The 23,067-nt window shown below is 38.8% G+C and overlaps 1 protein-coding gene across 2 annotated transcripts in view; it reads left to right on the top strand.

The window, feature by feature from the left end:
* Positions 1-23,067, top strand: part of SLC38A6 (solute carrier family 38 member 6) — a 34,591-nt gene that overhangs the window by 7,687 nt on the left and 3,837 nt on the right. For both annotated transcript variants that reach the window (XM_017738842.1, XM_017738841.1), the window contains exons 5-12: positions 597-636; positions 9,969-10,047; positions 14,455-14,537; positions 15,008-15,066; positions 19,276-19,341; positions 19,536-19,589; positions 21,131-21,210; positions 21,899-21,999. In XM_017738842.1, coding sequence (XP_017594331.1) covers positions 597-636; positions 9,969-10,047; positions 14,455-14,537; positions 15,008-15,066; positions 19,276-19,341; positions 19,536-19,589; positions 21,131-21,210; positions 21,899-21,999 — 562 coding nt within the window. The remainder of the gene's footprint in view (positions 1-596; positions 637-9,968; positions 10,048-14,454; positions 14,538-15,007; positions 15,067-19,275; positions 19,342-19,535; positions 19,590-21,130; positions 21,211-21,898; positions 22,000-23,067) is intronic.

Raw genomic sequence — 23,067 nt, 5'->3', positions numbered from 1 at the left:
ACTTTTAGGGTTTCTTTTTTCAGTTGGAAGTCAATTTTTTTTTGATTCACACAAGTATTTTAATAGCCTGTGATCGCTTTTGCTTCCGTATCAGTCCAGTATGAATAATCACAAGTGCTAAAGAAAAGTCTATCTGGTTTGCAAGTTTAAAAAAACAATGACACTCCTGACAGTTAAAGATATTCAAGAGTAAGGAAGTACACTTGCGCTTTTACAAATCTCTGCTGTCTGTCTTTTCAGAGGTAAATTACCATTTTCATTTGTACTCACCTGATACCAGTTAGAATGCACTTATGTTTTTAGTGATTTAAAAACCTTATCTTCTGCAGAACAAATTTCATGGTGTAATTACTCTTGCTTTGTCTCAGAATAAAAATGTGATGTTTTCAGGCAGAATTTTTTCTCCCATATTAATTTTAGATTGTGCTGGTTTCCATGTGTTAAACTCCTCATAAGGAGAAGATCCTCTTCCTTTCAGGGCTAGTTATCACTGCTACATCTGGTGTGTTTAAGATGATACACATGTGGTTTATGCCTGCTATAGACATATGATTTTAGTTATCCTTACCCTTTCTAAAGAAGTCTATTTTTTATAGGTCCTTGTTGCAACTACAATAATTATCCAGAATATTGGAGGTAAGAGACTTCGTATGCTCAATATTAACTGTGTGACAGGCTTCAAAGCTCCACTAACACCAAAGGCAATAATTAAAGTATTTTTAAGAAACTGATTAAAAGAACAGAAAACTCAAGGGAAAGGCTTTTGTGATCATGCTAAGCAGAAGGGCTGTAGTTGTGGGATAGATGGGGGAATTCTGGGGGCTGGGTTGTCTGCCTGTTGCTGCATCCCAGGATGTGGAGCACATCCATTAGAGCTGCACTGCTCGTTGGAAGGGGCTCAGGAAGCAGCATCTCCTCTCTGCTGTTCTGTACATTTGTATCTGGTAGCTGCATTTTATCAGATCATGTGTTTTGGGTTTTGCTGTTGGAACCTGCTTATGCATTTTAGTGATTTGTGTAGCAAGTGAATGTTTACTTAGCCGTGATGTTTCATATGTTCTGCATTAATGGGAGCTTTCTTTTTGTTAGCTCAATAACTTGTTTTTTTGGGGGAGTTGTTTATCTTTCTGACTTACATCATATGGGCTATCCACTTACACTGTTCATGTTTTGTCTTCCTTGGTGCATGGCAAAATAAAATAACACTCCCTGTCTGTGTCCTTAAAACTCTTACTCAGGTATGCTCACAGTCACTAAGTATTTAGAAATTATTTGTTTGAAAGTAGACAGAACAATTTAAAGTCTAATAGAACAATTACAATTTTTCTTTTGTTGTAGATGTTTTGGATGCTTTCTTTTAAATGAGGGAATTATCTGAAAGCTCCCTCATCTGTCCCCTACCACCAAGAACGATACCCATGTTCACATACATCAACAGAAGGAAACAGCTCCAGTGCTGTTCTTCTTTCCTTTAAGATTACCTGCCAAGTCCAGACAATTCAATGATTGCTCTTTTTTGTCCCTGTGTAGGCACCTAGAACTAGACCAAGTAACTGTGCTTTCATGGTAAACTTGGAATATTTTCTTATACTAAAAGTTCCAATATAATAAAAGCTGCCCAATTGAGGTGGCTATAAAAATCCAAGCATTAATTTTAGGCAGGAGTGACCATAGCAATTCCAAGATGAAGGACTATTTATTCATACAGGTTTTAGAGGATGTTCTGTAGCAATGGACAAATCTTTTAATTTCCTTTTCCGTTTGAGTGGACCTCTAAATAAACAGTACAAGAGAAGGAGGGATACACAGAGCAGGTTGCGGAGATTCTGGGATCATGTAAAAGACTCTGTTGTCAAAGGAAATCTGACTCTCATTTCTTCCTCATCGCAGTTCATAACCTTTTCTGGGCCATTCTTAATAAAATTCAGCTCAGTAACTCTAGAGCCCCAGAGTGGTGCATGCTGGATGCTGCAGTCCAAGTCAGCCCCATGTCAGGAAGCAGCTCTGAACGTGACTGTACTGCAGGCTGACAGGCTCTTAAAAAAAAAAAGAGATGAAGAGTTCTCTTCACTTTTCACACAGCCTTGACTCTTAAAGAACTGCATGGAAAGAAAAGAATTTTTCTTGTCTTTCTGGTCCTTCTGCAGGTTTTAAATGGGAGTGGTGAAACTGTGGAGTGTAGTTTGTCCTGAATGAGATCCATGCTGGGATTAAGTGTAAAACCTGGGCTCTGCCTGTCGTGCTGGTTTGTAATGTTCCCTTCTTTTTGTTTTTCTGTCTGGCTGAAGGAACCAGTAACACGGTGCCTGTTGGGCAGACATCCAGACTCTGTCAACATCTTTGATTTCAGAGTAAGGCTAAAAATAAAATTGTTTTCTGTTACCTCTTCCATCATCAGACCTGGGCACGTTGCATCATACAGTATTTTATTTCAGAACTGATTAGAGAGCATGAGATAATGAAAGATGGCTTGTGATTAAGCAACTTTATAACAGGGTTATTGTCACTATCTGCATCTAGTCTGGGCTTTTTTTAAAGTTTGCTCTGATCCCTTCTAAAAATAGTCTTAAGTGCTGAAGTAATTTACATTAATTTGTGGTGGAGAGAGTGTTTTAGTAATCATTTTAATAGTTATGCTTTCCAATTTGTCATCTTTGGTTTTTTTTAAAAGAAAGCTTAATGTGCAAATTTGAATTTGACGTTCTAATTGCATACACTTAGGGATTTGTGTAGACAGGGGAATTGACTTTTTCTATTACCAAGATACCCGCGGGGAAAAAAAAACCAAAACATTTTTGTACAGCTGCAGGAAAGCACTGATTGGTCAAATTTGGAAATTAAAAGGCTAAAAAAAATTGATTTCAAGTACATTGTAATTTTAACATGCATCTCTAACATGAGGGTTCAACTTTTCCTGCAGATTTTTAGTCGTCCCTTGGAAAGCATTGAAATAATCCAAGTAACATAAATACCAAAATCCTTTAAAGTAACAAGATTAACTAAGGATGCACCAGGATAATGAGTTAACTTTTCAATATCCAAATGTAAATTAAAGTCATTTTCATACCATTGCTCAAAAGACTTTATAGAATATCTAGAGCTTAGAGTGACTAAACTTGGAGAACATTTGCCTTGCCTTCCTTATAATCAGTATATTCTTGTTCTTGCAATATAGGTACTTGTTAATGTAGGAAAATCAAGGGTGGAGTGGGATGGCCAGTGCTATTACTTTTTACATTCCCTTTCTCAGTATTTTGACCCAGTCCAGCAGCCCTTTAAATGTAAAAAAACAGTGCTTAGTTTCACGTGAGCTGCCTTGTTCCTGAAAGGGCTGGTTGGTGTGTGTGGGTGCAAAGTGCACGTGATGAAGAAGGGAACTGTCAAATTGCACTGCCAGGCTGCTGAAGTTTCTTCATCTGCTCCTCCCAGCCCTTTCCTGTCACCCACATCTTTCCCTGGAGTGATCTTCCCGATGTCCATTTCTCACCTGCTGTGCAGAAGAGGATCTTGAAGGGTTCCAGATTGTCAGGTGCCCTCAAAGAAGGGAGAGGGTCCCTGGGGAGTTGTAGGCCTGGAGGCACACAGGGAGAGAGGGAGGCTGCTATCGGCAATGCTGAGTTCCATGGCTCTGCTGGCTCCTCATGTCATCCTTCCCAGGAGCAACTGCAGTTGGATGGAGTCCCTGCTATTGTTTAATAGTGTTGTGCTTCTAGGAAGTGATGGATGAGGCACAGCAGGCCCAATCTGTGGCTGGGAATCCCACAGCCCATCTCCCTCCCCTGCCAGGGAAGTTTTGTGAGCTTCCTAGGTGCTTTCTGAAGCAGGGGAGGAAGAAGGAAGGAAGGAGTACAGCAATTTCTCCTTCTAGAATTGTCCCCTCTGTGGATGTGACTGAAAAGGACAGTCTGCAGCTGTGTGCCCAAGAGAAAATCTTTAGGACTCCTAAAGCATGCGTAATAAAGTTAGAGAAGGGCTGCTTTTTAGCAAGGCTAGTGGAAAAATGGAGACAAACACAATAAAGTATTGCACAAGAGCAGCTCTCAGCCCGTTGCCAACACTAACAAATCCCCAGCGCTGAGGTCTAGCAGGAAGCATGCGGAGCTTTCCAGCATGCTTCTCAGGGCTGGGGCTGCCATCAGCTGAAGGTCACTGCTGCCTGAGATACGGCTGAGCCCAGAGGGGCTGGTGCCTGTGACACACACAAACATCAGTCCAAGCTGCTGAGGAGTTGAATTATTTAAAATTTGTTAGCAGTGGGCTTAAGTGCTGCAGTGGAACCTGCGGTACCACCATGTAGCTTAGGTGGTCTCTGTGAGGCATTTTTGCAATACCTTTTTTTTTTTCAGTTTCTTCAGATAACCTGCCTTGGCTTGTACCCAGGTGGCCATTGCAGCCATTCGTTGGAACTCAGCTTTCCAGACAGCTATCTTAGTTTTACAGTTTTTTTTTTTCAGTTTCTTCAGATAACCTGCCTTGGCTTGTACCCAGGTGGCCATTGCAGCCATTCGTTGGAACTCAGCTTTCCAGACAGCTATCTTAATTTTACAAAGAACTATTTGTTTTCTCATATAAATACCCTTTAATTCAGTGTAATTTCTATAACTGATGCTTTTAGTTTTTTTGTTTCTATATTCTGCAGTTAGCGTGTCCTCAAAAGTACAAGTTTTTCTTCTTTGTAAGAGCAAGTAATGAGGAAAAAAGCTCCTTCCGTATCCCTGGAGTGCTGTTTTGTCCTCGGCACTGCCTGAATGTTGCAGGCAGTGACTGGAAGTGACAGGATTCGTTCCAATGGGTGATGCTGCTCTGTAATTTTAGGGCCTGTTAATACAGTCAAGGTGACAATACACAGAGACCCTGCTGTGAGTGTGAGACACCCTAAATATGCATTTACAGTCTCTTGGTTCGTATTTTTTCAAGCTTCCCGAAGTCAATGGAGAGGCGTAGCCACTGTGAAAAGCAGATATTTAAAAAAAGCAGCACCACCCTCTGCTGGCCTGGCCCGGCCCCGCACACCCTGGGCCACTTTCCCGGGAGAGCTGCCGGCAGCCCGGCGCCTCGGGAACCTCCAGTCCCCTTCCCTTTGTTTTTCTGCCAGGTAAACAATGAAATATTTAACTAACCTCCCCCCTATGCAAACATATATATGTGTGCTTTCTGTGAGTGCCTGCTTAGAGATGCTGTGCAGAGACTAAAAAGACACTTTTATCAAGTTAATTGGACATTTTTTAATTGCAAATTATTTTCTTTTGTGTTTTTCTTTTTTTTTTTTCACACCCTTCCCCCCCCCCCCCCCAAGTTCATCCATTCTGCAGTTTAGTTCTAAACGTATTTGCAAAATTTGCTTCAAATTTAAATAAAGCAACTATTTTTTCAGACTGAGGGGGTGGATGGGAATTACCTTTGTGTAATCAGCAACAACAGTACTCCAGAAACTTTGAAAATAAATGAATGGTGCAAGTCACGGAAGAATAAAATAAAATACAGCTTGTTACACGCTGAGACCTGCATCCTTAATACCTTAAGAAATTACTGAGGTTCCTTTAAGTATGGGAAATCTAATTCTGTTTTCAAACAAACTCAAATGTTTGTTTTCACAGCACAGTTTACTTTTGACCTGAAAGCCTAATTACCCTGACTGATTCAAAGTGAGGATTTCCAGTGCAGAGCTGCCTTAATTAAGGGCAGGTTTGTCAGCTCCTGTACTAATTCAACAATTGATGACCCATGCTCCTGTGTTTTCCTATTGCAGTCAATGGTTCTTGGAAGGTTTGCTATGGTAAAGAATATTAAGCTTGCTTTAAATAATAGAAAAAAAAAAAAAAGACAGAAATCTCAACCTGCAGCTGTACTACAGAATGGAATATGTGATGAGCTGTGTAGGAAACTTTTCTATTCTTTTAGTATAAATGTACAGAAATAATTAAACTAATGAAGTTTTGTCAAAATAAATCTGCTACCCGTGTGTTCCATGTAGAATAAGAAGGATTTTTTTGTTTGTTTTTTAAGCTTGCCATAGTTAAGTTCCAGACTAATTCAGGTAAAAGCTAAAGGTAGAAGGAAAAGGGAGGCAAGGGAGCAGAAATTCATCAGGATGAGTCTATATAATAGGAAGACAAGCAAAGAAGATGACAACCTGTTTCAGTTCTTGGAATTTCTCCACATGAACGAGGATAACATCTTCAGTCACACACTCCATTCTACATCTACATTTGAAACCAGATAAATTATCCTAATGTTTATTTTTAAGCTTCCACTAAGAGGAAATATTAGAAACAGTACCTGCCCTGTCTTCTCCTGTGGGAAGTTTGGAGGGGAACTTGTTTCCATCTTTGCACAGTGCTTAAAAAGCAAGACATTTTTATAGGGCTCTAATATGCTCATCTACAGTGGTAGATGAGGAAAAACTAACCAGAAGCCTTAGTTCCTTCAATGAACTGATTTGAAGGGATTTATCCTCATGAATTCTGTGTTTATATATAAGTTTATTGTACATTCTCTGGCATCACTGCTGTGGACTTCAGCACTTGGTCTCTTTTTGGGTAGGATAATAAGAAGTTACAGGGTTTTTTTTACTGTTAACCAAACAGCAACCCACATATTTTAAGATGAGGCTACCTCAGAAGATGTATTTTGAGGACTATTTAAAAAACATAACCTTTTCTCTAGTAACTGTTTTTTTCACGTAGGGGCACATATGCTCAGTGTTAAACAATATTGTAGCACAGCAAAGACATTCTGAAAAATGTATGCATGCTCTGTGTATTTATAGAGAGTCACGGCTTATGGTGGCACTGCAGGCTGTAGTGATGGAAGTGTAAAGCAAGTACTCTATTTTATATTTTAATAAACTTCTTATTTTTTCTGTGAAAGAGCTAATACCAAGTTTTCAGAACATGGCAAAGTGATAGGTATTTTAAGAGCAGTATGTCTTGCTGCTTTCAACACAGTGCAAATCTACTGAATAATGAACTATTAATATAATTCTGATTTCTTTTGAGTTCTGGTGTGTCAAGGCCCATTGAGAAGTTCAGAACTGCTTAGTTCTCCATCAAGTAGCTCTTGATGCATACTGAAAATTACCTAAAAGTAACATAATACATGCAAATTCAGGACCTGAAAGTTAGGAAGTGACCATATGAAGGTTGCTCACGTAGTTCTAGTTCAGCCCTTTTGGCATCCCCCTCTTGCTGCAGCCTCGGACTGCACCATCGCGCGCCATTTGTTCTGCAGGAAACCCGTCTCCCTCAGTGCTGGAGTAGGTGTCTCTGTCAGTATTTCCAGGTGGGGTAAATCAGAGCACAAGGGTGTGCTTTTTGTTGTGTTCACTTGTGTCACAGTTCAGTCTCGTGCCTGTGTAATCTCTTCCTTCCGTTGCACGTTAAGGCTGCCAAGGAGAGCTGACATTTCATTTGTACAACGCAGCCTGACGTGGCTTCGGTCGCAGGGGGCGGCAGGGAAGTGAGGTACGAGTTGTTATTTGGAGCAAAGGATATGTGACTTTTTGTCTGTCATATTTTATGCTCTTGATTCCTCAAGTAGAAAAAGACTGTCCTATTGTTTTAGTTCTTCTTGTTTTAGTTTCATCTTTAAAAAACCAACCAACCAAACCACGTTCTTTGCTCATTCTGTAGTGTGTTGCAGAGTTACACAGTGGTTAGTGTCTTCATGCCAAGTAAAGCTACAAGGAGTTGTTTCTCCTGAGGAGAATTAAAAGTGTGTTTGCAAATGAACTAAAAGCAGGATTTGGCTTTTTAAACTGTATTAAGCATGGGCATCCTGCTCAGATTCATGTACAAGATTCAGGTCTTGTTTAAGCATCAGGATATAAATAAAATTATTTATAATTCATTACTCATCTTGTAGAGCAAACAAGAGAATATAAATGGGGGGGGTGGTGTGGTGGAAATCCTACTATGTGAGGTTGTTTCCCATATGCCCAGAGAAAGGAAGAAAGATGCACACAAATGTTCAGCATGCACAAGTTCCTTGGTGCAGGACTGGCTCCCTCCTTAGGAGTGGAATTCAGTGAAATAGGACTCCTCTCAAAAACAAAGAGTGAGTAACAAAGGATAAGTGATCAAGTGATTAGCCAGAGGCTAATAGGAATGCAAGGGCAGAGTGACAGATTGCATATTGGAGGAAATCTGATCTGGAAATTAATTTGAAGGTTTCTGCAGTGGAGACTGCAAAAACCTAGTTTTAAAATCTTTCTGAAGGACATAAATATATGAAAATTCTGACTTGCTTGTGTATAAAGAATTGTATCATACAGGGGAGAAGGCTAATGGATAAATAAGGTTGAATTGCAGTTTAGAGGAATTTTCCTTTCCCTCCTCCCCCATTTAGTATTTAAAAAAAATTGAGTGAAATATGCATCTGCCTGCAACTTAGCGTGAAAAATTGGGTTAATTATAAATTCTAGTGACTTAGAAATATGCATGCTGTAATTTTCTCTGGTTGAACCTACATTCTGTTGTAGGAGAGTAAATCAGGACAGCAGATAAATACCTGAGCACACACAATCAACAGCTACATGTCACTAAATATACATGAATATTGGAAAAGGCAGAGCATTTAGTTATGAAGAAGTGAATATTTCCTTATTTAGTGACTTACCAAATGGTTTTAATTTAACCTTGTGGTAGGTAGATGTCACTTTGTATTAATAGAATTCTCTTTCTTCATAGGGACCACCTTACCCTTTCTTCAAAATTTAACAGTAACTGCTGTGTACAGCAGTGTCTGAGTCCACACATCTTTTCTTTTAAGATTCAAAGCATTCCTTAAATAAAATACCCCCACTAACTTATTCAAATATCATCTTATGAAAGTTTGTTGCTTTACCTTTTCAAAATATATGTTTTAATTTTAAAGCATGAATAAATATACTGTGGTAAAATTTTAAAGAATTACTAAATACAGAACAGTAAAATTTGAATACAACAGATGAGTTTTTGTCAGGGATTGAATGTAACTAAGCTTTTTTATGTTACTAAAATTACTTGCTGCTGCTGGATGGAAATTAGTTTCATTTAGGCTTTGATGTTCGTTGAAACTGTCTGCAAAGCTTGATTTTTCTGAGTAATTCTCTGCTGGTTACATGAAAAAGTGACACAAACAGTATATGAAGGTATCAGACTAGTATAAATTGGGATTTAAAAACCTCTCATTCATGCCTTTGATCACTTTATTTAGTGAAGGAGAAAAGTGGCACTGTGAAGGAGCTTTTGGATTTCTGTGTGTGCATCATTGCTTTCTGCTGAATAGAATGAAAAACACTTAATTTCAAGTCAACACTCCTGTAAGAGTAGCTAATAATTTCTCTTCTGCTTCACAGTTCCTGTACAATTCTGCACTTGATATTATTGTTGGGATCTTGTTGGTGATGGATTTATCATGAGAAGCAGGGATCTGTCACTGATAATCATCTTAGCTCTGAGGACCAAACCTTGCAGTATAAAAAATCCTTTCAAGTCCTATTCTTGTGTTTGAATTTCTGTCTTGTATTTATTTAGTGTAACAGCAATTGACCAACTATGAAAACAGAGTCTTTAAAAAACCCTACTGTATTGAGAGAAACAAATATTATTTACTCTCATCATGAATAATGTTTCGTAAAGAGAAAGGAGGAGTGCTGCAGCTGTGTAGTCTGTCTCAAGCCTGTAGGTCTGTATTCCCAGGTAGAAGGGCAGGCCTATATGTTATATTATTTTGCCTTTTAGTCCTCTGGATTATGTTTTCCTTGTTTCAAGACTCACATTGTAACAGTCTCTTTGGAGGCATTAGCTGACATCAGTGCAATACTAGCAGCTATTTTTAAAGGAAGTATATTAGAAAATAAATTCTGGTTCTGGTGCCGTGGTGTCTCACACAGAGCTGAGATGTTCCAGGCGTAACCATGCCGGTCCAGCCGTGCTGGCTGAGATGCTGCTGTTTTTCTGCTAAATCTGTCCTGCTTCTGTTTGCAGCCATGTCATCTTATCTGTTGATTGTGAAGTCTGAACTTCCTGGGGCTGTTGCGGGGCTTTTGAGTGGAGCCGAGAGTGGGTAAGGAAAAGTGCTTTGTACATTCTGTGTTTGTCTTGAAGAAAAAAGGGGTTCAGCACTGCTGAAGGACGTGGGTACTGGCACTTCTCTGAGATCACATGTGAAAATAGTCATTTACATGAGCTGTTGGAATATGAAATGTATTTGGCAAGTGCAAATCTTGCAGCACACACACGGAGCGTGATTCTTTCCTCATGGCGATTTCCTATCCGATGACCTCAAAGTCAGTGGCAAAACTCCCTCTACAGGAATCTCCCTTCTGTAATATTTTAGAAGGGGAACCAGGAAGATACTGGAAGGAGAGGAGAAGAAACATTTCCAGTGCTGTCATGTTATCACTTCACTTAATTCAAAATCACAGTACAAAAAATGGCAGGCATTTATATTGAAATATTCTGTTGTCTTGCTCTAGTAATTGGACTTGTCTTGGGAAAAATGCCAGGTTTTCAGACTTGGTTTATAATTCCTAAACTTGGCTCCCAGGAAAGAAGTTATTTTTTGCAGTTTAGCTGTAAAGCTGTTTGTAAGGAGTGTGTCCCTCACATTTCCATCAGAACTGTCGCAAGAAATCTGTGCCTGTGCTAAGGCAAACACTGCAGCTTCAGCACTGAGATATCTTGTTTGAGTTGTTCAAGTGCTGCTGTCATTCGTAACAGTGTATCTTGGACTGCATTACAGCTGTTTTTCCAAACTGCTATTTTCAGATGTTTTCAGCTCAAAACTTGCTCTGGATTGAAATGTGGTGAAATTGTCTCAAGGCTGCGTGATGGTTGTATTATTCCTGAATGTTGTGGGTGAATTTTAAGTGGGAAATCAGTTTGTTAAAAGGTACTTTAGTTGATTTTCTATTTTATCACAACTTCTGGATTTTATAATGAGTTTGAAAAATTAATTGTGGCTGTAATCTTGCTTTCTGTCTTTCACATTTTTAGTAAGGTTTTTTGTCAGTTTTCTTTTTTTTTTGCTAAACTGTTACATTTTGTGTATGTATGTTATTTTTAGTCTGCTAATGTATCTCTTCCAGCTGCAGTAGTCCTCAGCTTTTCATTTGGGTGCTGTAACCTTCTCCTTCAAGCTCATACTTCAGCCTCACTCTCCATACACAGTGGTGTTGAGCTGCTGCTGTATCTGCTGCATGTATTCCAATCTGCCAGCCCCAAATTTAGCATCTAACATCTCTTACTGCTGGTTTTAATTTTATGTCAGCTCTGTTTATGGAAAGTGACTTTTCTTTCAGCAAAGATACACTTTGAAACAAACAGCTTAAGAAAACTCCTTGTGGGTAGAACGTGGAGGTCCCATGCGCTGCTCAGAGGGTTGTTCTGTCTGAAAAAGGCTCTGCCTGTGGGATAATGCTCCCAACAGCTTTGTCTGTCCAGGTCCTACCTCAGATCTCCTGGATGTGAACACACAGAAAGGTTGCAGTGTTGAAGCGTTTATTACAAATCCCCATAGCTGTTGTAATCCTCAGTGATCTGTCAGCTCTGCCAACACCCACGCTTCTTCCTTAGCTGAAATTACAGTCTGAGATGGGAATGAAGTTCAACTTTGCATTTAGAAAGAGCTGAGATTGTCCATAGGAATCCTAACCACAGCTCTAGTGGTTAGGTGATTGGCAGCCTGGTCTCATCCAGTTTCTGCCTCTGTTAATTGTAGTTCTTGCATCAATCAGTGTTTATTTAACACAATTTCCCTCCTCTAGTATTTGTGCAAGCAAATTGTTCAAGTGCAGTGGTCAAGCAGTATTCCAGGAACATGCACACATGCATGCCCACATGTATATTTAATTTCTTTTGCCATATTAATGGCCGTGGTAGAGCATAATCTTTTGTTTCTGTGTATTTTTTTGCAGATGTTAAGTGTATGTTTTTACTAGCAGATATTTTAAATTGTAGGCAATTGTTCAACAAAAATAGGTACTCAAATACCAAGTCTAAGCAGCAACTTACTTATGCAAAGGGCATAAATATTGAATAGTTTGCTTCAACTTCTTTACCTGGACCACTTGTTTCCAGATGTGGTTGCACAACTGTTCTGTTTTTGTTAAGTCATTATAGCATCTGATACTCTTTCATTTGGTGCAGAATTTATCTTAACTGGAGTTAGGATGTATCAAAAGTGTCAGTTAAACTACCTGTGAAAGTATTTTATATGCATAAACCCTCCAGAGCTGTACATTTGGGAAACCCATCTAAAGAATGTTTTGTGCATTAAATTATTTTTATAGATAAAGGTTAGCAGGTGTGTGTGTGTTTGAAAGGCTCAGAGCCAGTCTAACACATCCTCATGTCTTTTTAAAAAACAAAACCATACAATATGAACATTTATTAATATTGAGTGGAGATGTTTCTGTCTGCATAACAAGAATTCCACATAGTTTTGATGACATGAAATGAGGATTGCGTTAAAAAGTTGTAATTTGTGAGCCCTCTGTTAACATTTAATGACCCTGTCAGAGGATGTGATTGATGCAATTAAGTTGTCTTGCTTGTGTGTTGTATAATTGATATGGACTGAGAGTAAGATCCTAATTTAGAACATATGAATATCTTGTTCTGTTGAATTCAGGAATGAAATTAAAGCGATTTATAAATGTCTGCTTTTACTTAAAATATGGGGGAGGGAGGAGAAACATCTGCATGCCAAAGCTTTTTCAGCAGAGTCAAGGATTTATATTCTGTATTTCATATTTTGAATGCTTTTATCATATAGGATTAAATTTACAGATCACATTGATTTTAAAGGCACTATCAAAACATTTATTCTGCCTTTGGAAAATAAGTGTATTTTTACAACAGTACTTTGAGGACAAAATGGACACATTTTCTGATAAGCAGTCCACTGTGCAGTTTTTTTGAGGTCTTTTTAAGTATAAGAATTGGTATTCCAAAATGAAGCAATGTACAAAATTACTTTTTCTCCTTCATTTCCTCACTGCTGTTTTCCTCTCTGTTCCCCCCCTCGCCCACAAATGTTTCTTCATTTACCGTAAAGTAACCAAAATAATTTTCTGCCTGTTCTGCTGAGCCTGTGAACCTTGGTGGCAGCTGTGGGTTTGCTGCATGTCTAGAATCAGGAAATTTAGACAGAGGTCCCACATCTACACATAGTGCATGATCCTTATGTCCTCTGCTGTGATGCTGTTCCTCCTCATCTGAACATCCACCAGACTGGAAAGAAAGAAAAAGTTTAAAAATATATGAATGCTAAATGATAACAACGTGAAGAATAAATACTACAGCAAGGAGCTGATCTGGGCAAAGTTGCTTCTTCACTGTAGCAGTAGCAGACCTAGCTAATAATACACTTTTTGAAGAATGATGTATTTTGACTTGTTTTTACTGGAGACATTGTCACCTAATGGTTCCTTTGGGTTTGATACAGTAAAGATGCCCTCAACCTTGAAATTTCTCTGTTCACTTACATTACATCTTTTTTTCAAACAAGTGACACAAGTGGCTGTCCATGATGTATAGCAGTAGTTAATATTCCTGTATGGTAATTCTTCTCTAGCACAGGTGTTATGGTACTTTCCTCATGATAACTTGAGGTGCTGCCTGTTTATTAGGTGCTAACCATATCCTGGACTAAATAAACTGGAAGGTCAAAAGTCAAGGTGTTTATAGGTGGTAAAGTCGGAGGCTGATGTGCAAGATGTTTATCAGTACAGGATATGGTTATTGCCAAGTCAGGGCAGCCACCCTCAAGATGTTTCTGTTACTTAACAACTTGTCCATCTGTGCTTTCCTCAGTTCAGAGATGGGATTTGGATGCTTCAAATAGATTTTAAGTATGTGAGGACCTCACAGCCTCTACAATGCTTTTTAATAGGTGTGGTTTTATGTATAAACATTACACCAGATTTCATCTGCATAATTTCCATCCCTTCTGTCTTTTACTTCTTTCATGGATGTATGCAAGGAAGGGAAGCTCAGCAGTGAGTGGGAATTGATGTTGCTGTTTCTTCAGGTGTGTAAATTGTAATCCACTTTTAGATACATACAGTGTGCTATGTAAGTACTTCTGCTGGAAATCTGCAGAGTATGAAACATCCTTCCCTCTGACCATTGCTGTGAATCAAGGTGGGGATTTGCATGTTGTGCTGCTGAGAAATAAATTGGCACACCTGCATGGATCAGACCCCTGATCCATGCAGACACTTGCCTATGGAACATTGCCTGCAGTGCTGGTTTCTTATGGAATGATGATCTGCTCCCTCATTATCTGGGAGCTCTGTTTCATATCAGTGTAGAAACTAGGAGTACAAATTCATGTAAATAGCATGTGACACAAGAAGTTATTTTTTTCTTTTCCTAGTGGTTGCTTTGTCTAAGATCACAGTTCTAAATTAAACATATTTTTAGGACTCCTGAGCTTTGTATCAGTCCTAAATAGATTTTCCAACAGGTCTTGGTACCTTGATGGGAAACTGCTGCTGCTGCTTACTTCAGTCTGCATTGTTTTTCCTCTGGCCCTTCTTCCTAAAATTGGTGAGTAATTAAAGGAGAGAAGTGAATATTATTCTACTTTAGTAGCAATTACAGTTGAAGACTTTAAAACCTTAATGGGTTATTTATTTATTTAAACTGGTGGGGGGCTGCTGGTGGTGGTGATTACTTAAGTTGTTGTAGTGTGTTCTGCCTTCCAGCCCTGCCTAGTTAACCTATTACTTGGGTTGCAGTAGTATTTTGTCTGCAATACTAAAATAAAATCTTTACAGCAGAACATTAAAGAGCTGCATTTACTTACAGCATGCCATTAGTGGTAAGCCAGTTCTAATTCTGCCCTACAAAACTACATAAATGATCTGTGACAGGCAGTTGGAATGTTGTTATTCTGAGTCCTAAGCCCCAGATACCAAGCACTGTAATAGAAAACATGCCTAAAATGTAAAGCTTTAGCTGTACATTAGGATCACTTTCCTTATAAATTCTCTTTTATTTTTACTGTTATTTTACAGGCTTTCTTGGCTACACAAGTAGTTTATCATTTTTCTTTACGGTGTACTTTACTCTTGTGGTAAGTTAAAAATCTCTGCACAGCTTATCTTTTTTTTTACCTTATTGTTTGAATGTTTTCATAAGTCTGTTTTGAAATTAATTTGTCTTCCCCTCCCCCTTAACTTTTTATGTGAAATTTAGAATTTTCCTTAAGTTCAGTATGTGCTTGCTTGGACAGATTACTTTTGTTTTGCTGAGGTTTGGAAATGTGTATGAACTTCCAAGCATGTGAAAAGATTTAAAATAATTATATTTTGGGCTGGTAAATATAACAATTCTTTTTTTTTTTTTTGCTGAGAGTGCAGCAAAGGGAGCTGGCACATACATTTTTGTTTCCCTACTAGCAGAGAATGGAATTCTGTTTTCTTAACTTCTAGCTATTACTTACTGCAACTAGTGCAGAAGAAAATTTAATATACTCCAAATAAATTAAATTTACATGTATAATGGAGTGACAGAGTTCAGAAAAAGGCAAAGAAAACTAGAACTTCATTAAGGCAGTTTACAAGATTCATTAATACGTCAATGACCTTATTCTCCTTTCCAGCTGAAAGGAAAAGTTCTTTTCTCTGAGCCATATGGGGGTTTTTGACCCTGATGTTCACCCTCTCAAGGCCCCTGTGAGGTAGATGTTTCCAAATACCAAAAGTGAGACCTGCTAGGCAGATCTAAGAGAGAAAATGTGCCTTTAAGTTGCACTTTTTTCTTTCTACAGGGAAAAAGTATGTTAATGCACATGTGTAATATGTGGTACAACTGAACAGCTCTCACTCTGTCATCTGTTTGAGTCTTATTTGGGAGCCTGGCAAAAATGTTCCCCCTCTGCCCTGTCATTCTGGCTTGCATTGACTTGCATTTAGTACCTGTTTCACAAAGGGATAAACAGAGTTGAAGGCAAGTTGAACAAACATGCCATCCAGGAGACCAAGGCAATCCATTAGGAACTAAACCATGTGATAAAACCAAACTTCAAAGCTGTCAAAACATCTCCCTAGGGTATCCCTGGAGAGTTGCAGTGTTTGTAGGACCTTGGGAAGTATTCTTCTTAAGCTGAACATTGAGAAGCAGCCACAGCCTCTCCAGAGTTAATGGAAATTCATTTGTAATATTTATAAATTACCTTAACTTTTGACCTCTCTCCTAAAATTTATCTTTAAAAGAAAAAAGGAATTGGAAAAAAAAGGTAAGAAAAAGCACTAACTGTAACGCTGACATAGGCCTTTGACTGAAGCAAGTTGCAAGGGTTTTAAAACCAGTTCAGCTCCCTAGATTTCAAAGGGAATGCCTATGGATCTCCGAGGAAAGCTGTTGTAGTGGGTGGATGCATTTGAAAACAACTTCAGTCCCTGAAAAAGCAAATGTGTAAGCATGAGTTAAACTAGATTTTAGTTTGTGATTCTCTATCAAAAAAAGTGGGTAGAGAGTGCTAATGAAGGAGTACAGACTGCTGGATTTTTTATGAAATGGTTAAATTTGTGTGCTTACTCTTTCTTGTTAAATGGCAAAGCAGCACCCTCAGTAAATCTAAGTGAGGTCAAAATTTTTAAAAGCCTTTATGAGTATTTCCAGAAAACCAATACTCTTGACAGAATATTCTGACTTGTTCAGGCCCTGAAAGTCAAAGGCATTAAATGTGGTTTAGTTTTCATATCTAATTGCTTTGAAGTGGGTGATATGTGCTGTTGAAATGGTGTTTTAGTTTGCACACTGTTAATTTCTATGTGGCAGATATGTTTTAATTTGTTCCAGAAGAGAACTGTGTTAGTCATATGGAAGTGATATAATTATATTTTGCATATACAGTAATTCTGTGCCTTTTCAAGTGCACACCATCTGTTCAGCTTTTTGCCAGCAAGCCACAACTTTACTGCAGCCTGCAGAAAAGAGACGTCTTGGTCAGTCTGGTCAGGGAGTGCACCGAGCAAAGGGCTGGAGACTTCTTTGTTCTGGGCTCTGCTCTGGGGCCTGGGCACGTCATGAATGTCCTCTGTGTGCCTCAGTATCTCTTCCTTTAAAACCAATAAACTGGTTCTAGTCTTCCCTTGCAAAAATACTGCAGACACTGAGATGAGCTGGTCTAGGAGATAAACAAGTGTATATAAGTATAAATTCAAAGCCAGATTCTGTGAGGTCCTGAGCACTTTTGGTTCTGACTTTTGAATGCTTCCCCAAGTTGAATCCTCAGGGAAAAGAAATTGATTGTTAAACTGTTTTGTTATTGCCTCCCCTCTTGCTGTATTGAATATTGGTGAAGCGTAAAGACACACTTTTATTTTTTTTGTGTATGTGGAGACAGCATTATTGGTAGCTTGTTCAACAAAGGTGTTAATGATTGCTGATGGTATGTTTTTATAAATCTCTTATGTTCCCAGAACAAAACATGTTGCAGATTGGGAACCTGCCATATGTAATGAGTGATGTTATGCACAGACAGCCCCTTTGCTGAGTGCTGTCAGTACTGCTGGAATAAAGGGATTCCTGTTTTCCCTCTGCAGGATACAAAAAATCACTGAGATTATTAGAACACTTTGAGCCTCTAACTTTATTCTTTAGCAATGTTTTTGGTTTGGTCTTAAAATACCCTTTTCCCACAGAATCTCTCTTGATTTTTAAGGTTTTTTTCACTTAAAACCAAATGTTTGTTATACTCAAAAGAATGTTTATATGAAATAGGCTTGAAGTTCTAGAGGGGAGTTGTGGTGCCTGCATGACTGCTCAGCTAACTGGGCTGTGCTGCCAGCTTAAAAATCCTTTCCTGCTGGGGAACCTCATTAGACTACAATTGGAAACCCAAACACATTTGAATAATTAAGTAGGTGGGCAAATATAAATACAGATTTTTAAATGCACCTAGTGCATTTTATTTTGTCTTCTTTTATTTCCACTTCAGTCTATTCTTAATCTGTATTACATTTATTTTAGAAAAATGTTTTCCAGCCTTTTAGGTTTGGCTTGTCTGGTCCTCCCCTGCAATGTTTATATATATCTTTGCTCTTTAGCTTGCAGGAAAGCTTCCCCTCACCACTGCCAGGCACATTCTACTTTCCCCAAACCTTGCCCTTCAGCTCCATGCCTCTTTCCAGGGCTCAGGAAGCCTATTCCAGCTTTAGACAGAGTTCCCCCAAAGCTGACTACTTTGGAGCCTTCAAAGCCTTCCCCTGTCTGGGTGCCTTTAAACACAACACAGGCCCAAATTATATTTTAGTGCTTGGTGTTTGCAGGCTGCTGTTGATCAGACTCCCACCTAGTTCCATACCTTGAGTGAGTTGTTCTTGTGCAATTTGAAACATGTTACTGCCACAATGCACTCAGCCTGCCATGTACCCACAGTTTTCTTTCCCCACATTTTGGCCAGAGGTTACATTTGTTTGCCTCTCCTGGCACTGGTGACAAGAGGGAGCATCTAATCCTCTGGGAAACACCACTTGGCAGCAGGCAAAACACAGTTGTCTGAGCCAGGAGAAGAGCTCCCTTCCATGTTATTCTTCTCATGAATCTGAGTCCTTAATTAAGTTTTTAATTATTTGCTCTAGGCTTCCAAAAGAATTATAACCTCTAAAGCCAGGCAACTACAATAGGAAATTAATTAGGGTGAGGAGAGCAATGCAACTATCATTTTAAGCTGGGCTCCTGAAGAAGGAGGTAACATTCCTTATTTTAATTTCCCTTTGATTTTCAGCCCTGTTACTTGGCAGTCCCTAAACCAGCAGGGTGTAGCTGAAGGCCCAATGACATTCTGGGACAATAATTGCATTTATTGTTTTTCCTTTGCTTTCTAGTCCAAGCCATATGTTTCTGCCTTTTAAGATTAGCCCTAGGCTCTGCTCTATCTCTGTTAAGGGCTTGTGTGCTCGGGGCGCGAGCCTGGGATCGCTAACACAGCAGCAATTCCGGACGGGAGGCCCTTGGTGTGGAGCTCAGGGAGAGTGGCTGGGAAGTGCTGGTTGTATTTCAGCTCATGTCAGAGCCCATTGCTGTGCCCCACCTCCAGATCCGTGGGCCATAAGGCTGCCAGCTGTGCAGGGTGAGCAGCTGGATGGAGTGGCACTGACAAGCTTTTCTGTCAAGTCTCCTTCTGGTGGCCTGTCTACCAGGCAGGCCTGGTAATTTACTGGGGGTGTAGCTCCCTGCTGTGTGTTCCAACAGGCTGATACTTCAGCTGTGTGTATCTAAATTGAAAACTGATTTTTAGGATATCATTCATACATGAAATATGCTGTCTCTGCAGGTTATGATTAAGAAATGGTCGATCCCTTGTCCTCTACCTCTGAGTAGTGCCATAGAGACTTTACAGGTAAAGTCCATGCTGGTTTGAAGTCCTAATTTTACTAGTAAACTGTAATGCTTTTTTTACATTAACACTCTCAGAATGGCTTACAATTTAAATTCCTTCTTTTATTAATCATCACAGAATCTGAAAAGTTTCATGTCTGTGGTTTGGGTTTATTTTTTCATTATGCCTTTTCTTTTCGTGTTTATGTTTTACAGGTTTCAAATTCTACTGGGGATTGTAAAGCAAAGCTCTTTCATCTTTCAAAAGAGGTAATCTCTATTAACAATACACAAACTTAAAGGGGGGTGGTGGTTTTTAAAAAATTGGGGTTTAAGCCTTACCCAGGGTAAGCTGTCCTTGTGTAAAACTTATTATGGGTTGCTGAAATATTTTCTGTACCTGCTGCCAAGTGTTATCCAGTCTCACTTTTTTTTTTTATATGAAGGCTGACTGTCCAAGTTAGCAATTATGAAAATATTTTGGAAATATGACCAAAGAAGAAAGTATAACAGATGAAGCAGTGGTCAGCCTCATCATGCAATCAGATCAAGCCAACTTAACATGCCCTCAGCTGGAAGTTGGTGCTATTTGGCTGTGTGCTCTTAGTTACTGGCAGGGTAGAGCAGGTTTCCTGACACTGCCTGGACCTAACCTTAGTTTTTCCTTACCTGAAGCTAATTCTTCAGGCCTGATGCAATCTTGTGCATCTCTTTGGATGCCAGCTCTGGTATTTGTTAATTAATGTGGCATTTAAATCATGTCACCACCCATCAAGGCTTGCAGGAGGGGAAGCATCATGTAGAACCCTGGTCTCTGTGGGGTGAAGAGGAAGGGAAAAAGGTAAATCTGGGATAGCCCTGTAGTGGGATTTAGGAGGGATGTGGCTGCATTTCTCTGAAAAAGCAAAATCCATCCCTACCCTCCCAAGAAAACGGTAAGGGGAAGGAAAAAAAAAAAAAAAGCTTGGGCAATGCAAATGTGAGACAAATGTTATCTGTAGATCAAAGAAGAAACATCTACCATGGGATCCTGGCCTTTTGTGCTTTGAAGAATCTTGTCACTCACCTCTACTTCTTTTTAAAATTAAGTTTTATCAATAGAAAGTGGCATATCTTTTACCAGTACAGGCCTGATTATTTCAGCACAAAAGTGTTTGTTACAGTTCAGCTTATTCCACTTGGCAATTGCAGTAAGCTGTACAAGATCATTCATCTCTTTTATTACAAGTTTTTGGAATAATGCACCACTAATTGTGTGGTTGCACCTTTAATTACATAACTGTCTTAAAACTTCAGATGCCAAAGCATGTTATATTTCCTGTTAATATTTTCTGTTGTATTTTATGTTTTATCCAAATTTTTCTGAAGGAGTAAAAAGAAAATAGTCAGGTCAGGGTTAAGGAATCAGTAATTTGACAGGTAGCCATGGATATTAGAATTTGGAAAACTTCTTAGAGAATTTCACAAATGATACACTGGCTCTGGGACATGTCCTGCTCTTTCTACATAAGTACTTGGCTTCAGTATAGTCAAAAAAGAATCTTCCAGTTTTTGGCTTATAGGCAGCATGACTTCTCCTGATGATGAAACTGAGCTATGTCCACTTGAACTTACATGACTTGAAAAGGTTGAATTTTTGTGGACTGATTTAGAGACACCATTTCTGTGTTGTGGAGATTTATCTCAAAGCATTCATCTAGAAATATTTCTACTGACTTCCAACACTTGAACTGAATTTTGAGTTCATCCAGATATTTTTTGAACAAGCGGTAATAGCAAACAAATTAAAAGATGTTTTCTTTCTATTTTAGAGTGCTTATGCAATACCAACTATGGCCTTCTCTTTTCTGTGCCATACCTCAGTCTTGCCAATCTATTGTGAGCTCCAAAGGTAATGTATGACAACACATGCAATATTAAAATATAATTATAACCTTTTTTTGTAGTATTTTCCCTAAATTAATCCTGAGTAATTTTTATTTTTAAGTCAGTGCCATCAAACACTGCAAACTAAGGAGCTTTCATGCTTTTGGGAAATGTATAGTTTTAGTCTGTACTGGCTTTTTCTCTCTTACAGGAGAGAAAAGTAGTAAATATGGTTCCATCATCAATGTCAGTATATTGTCCTGCCCTGGACAATCAGGAATAAAAAAAAGGTCATTTGCTAAGGTACTTCAATAGTTAATTTTTATGACTGTACCTGAATCTGCATTTGGCCACATCTGATCCAGTGAGGGTTTTTGACAGAGATTCTGTTCCTGGCTCTGAATAGATATCATCCTGTGTAAATCCCAGTTTTCATTAAAAGAGACACTAAGATGTCTGAATTCCATACAAGATGGGGACAGTGTTAATTGTCTGCTTGAAAAGTGCCCTTTTAATTACCAGATTAAAAATACTTTTAAACCCCCTAAATACCAGTGACAGCACAGACTACCACTGAATACTGAATACTCAGTGGCCATCAATTGGGCTAGTACTTCCTTATCAAAGGCAAGGTACTATATAGATTGTGCTGTGTTTAATCATCCTCAATACAGATAAAGCAACACTAATTTCCTTTTTTTTTTCCATTTTAGTCCATCCAAAAGGAGAATGCAGAAGGTAACTGTCACAGGAATTGGTCTGAGTTTCCTAATTTACTTTCTGTCTGCTCTCTTTGGGTACCTGACATTTTATGGTAAGTGTATTCTTCAAGTAATCCTTAGAACAGGGGTTAACGATAAATGGTAAATGTTTTCTGCCTGGAATGTTTCAGGCACTGGTACACTTGAACCCTCAGATTTTAAAAATTCAAGAGGATAAGCTTTGAGTTGGGTTTTCCAGCACATGCTCCTGGTCTTACATGCAGTTCCTGAGCCAGAAATGTGTCTGTTTGGTACATGAACTGAACCAAGAAGTGCACATTTCTTAGAAATGTTGTTGACATAGTGCTTGATGAACTAAATGTACCTTTTTATTACCAATCAGAAGAGTGGGTGGGGTATCACACTTGCCCTACAGAATTCTACAGGCATCTTTCATTTGCTGTAGAGTTCAGGTGACTCTGTGTTGTAGTACCAATTTTATTACTCTACATTTGGACTTCTAAATACTTCTGGGTACAGTTTTTTAGTAGAGTTTAAACATAGATGACTTCTTCTGTCTGGTATTCTTGTATGTCCCAAGTGCACAGAAAGGTATCAGACCCCTTATCTACATAGTGGCCTTTTTGTAAAGGTCCATCACAACCTTGGCAGAAGTAGGTGAGTGTCTATTTCATAGAGCAATGGTAACACATCTGGTCTGATTGAATTGCCTCTACTTACTGATTCTGGAGTGCTTTCATACCAGTGCTTGCATCACAGTCATCTATGAGGATCACTCTAATGTCTTCTGACACTAGATGATCACATGCTGATCTTTACTGATTGGAATTAATGAAAATTCTTACAGGAGACTGTTAGACAGTAAGATGAGAGTTCTGATTAGGATTTCCTCTCCTTTCAGAGTGTTTTAAAATTCTTCATTGTGGGGATGAGACTGTTTCTGACAAAGCACCAAGAATATTGATTTTCAGCATCTAATAATTCCAGATTTTTAGAGACTTTTGTACCTCTTACCCCCAAGTGTAAGCATATGTCTGAAAATATTCCCTAGATATTCAGAAACCTTGGAAAAATTATATGGGAAGTCTTGAAGGCCCTAATAGCATATTGGCCACTGTTGCTGTTTCCTGACTGTCTCTGTGAGGTTTGTTGGAAAATAC

This window comes from Corvus brachyrhynchos, unplaced genomic scaffold, assembly GCF_000691975.1.
Source record: "Corvus brachyrhynchos isolate BGI_N302 unplaced genomic scaffold, ASM69197v1 scaffold245, whole genome shotgun sequence".
Taxonomy (NCBI): Eukaryota; Metazoa; Chordata; class Aves; order Passeriformes; family Corvidae; genus Corvus; species Corvus brachyrhynchos.
The sequence above is the reverse complement of the archived record's forward strand: the minus strand, read 5'-3'. Positions and strand labels throughout refer to the sequence as shown.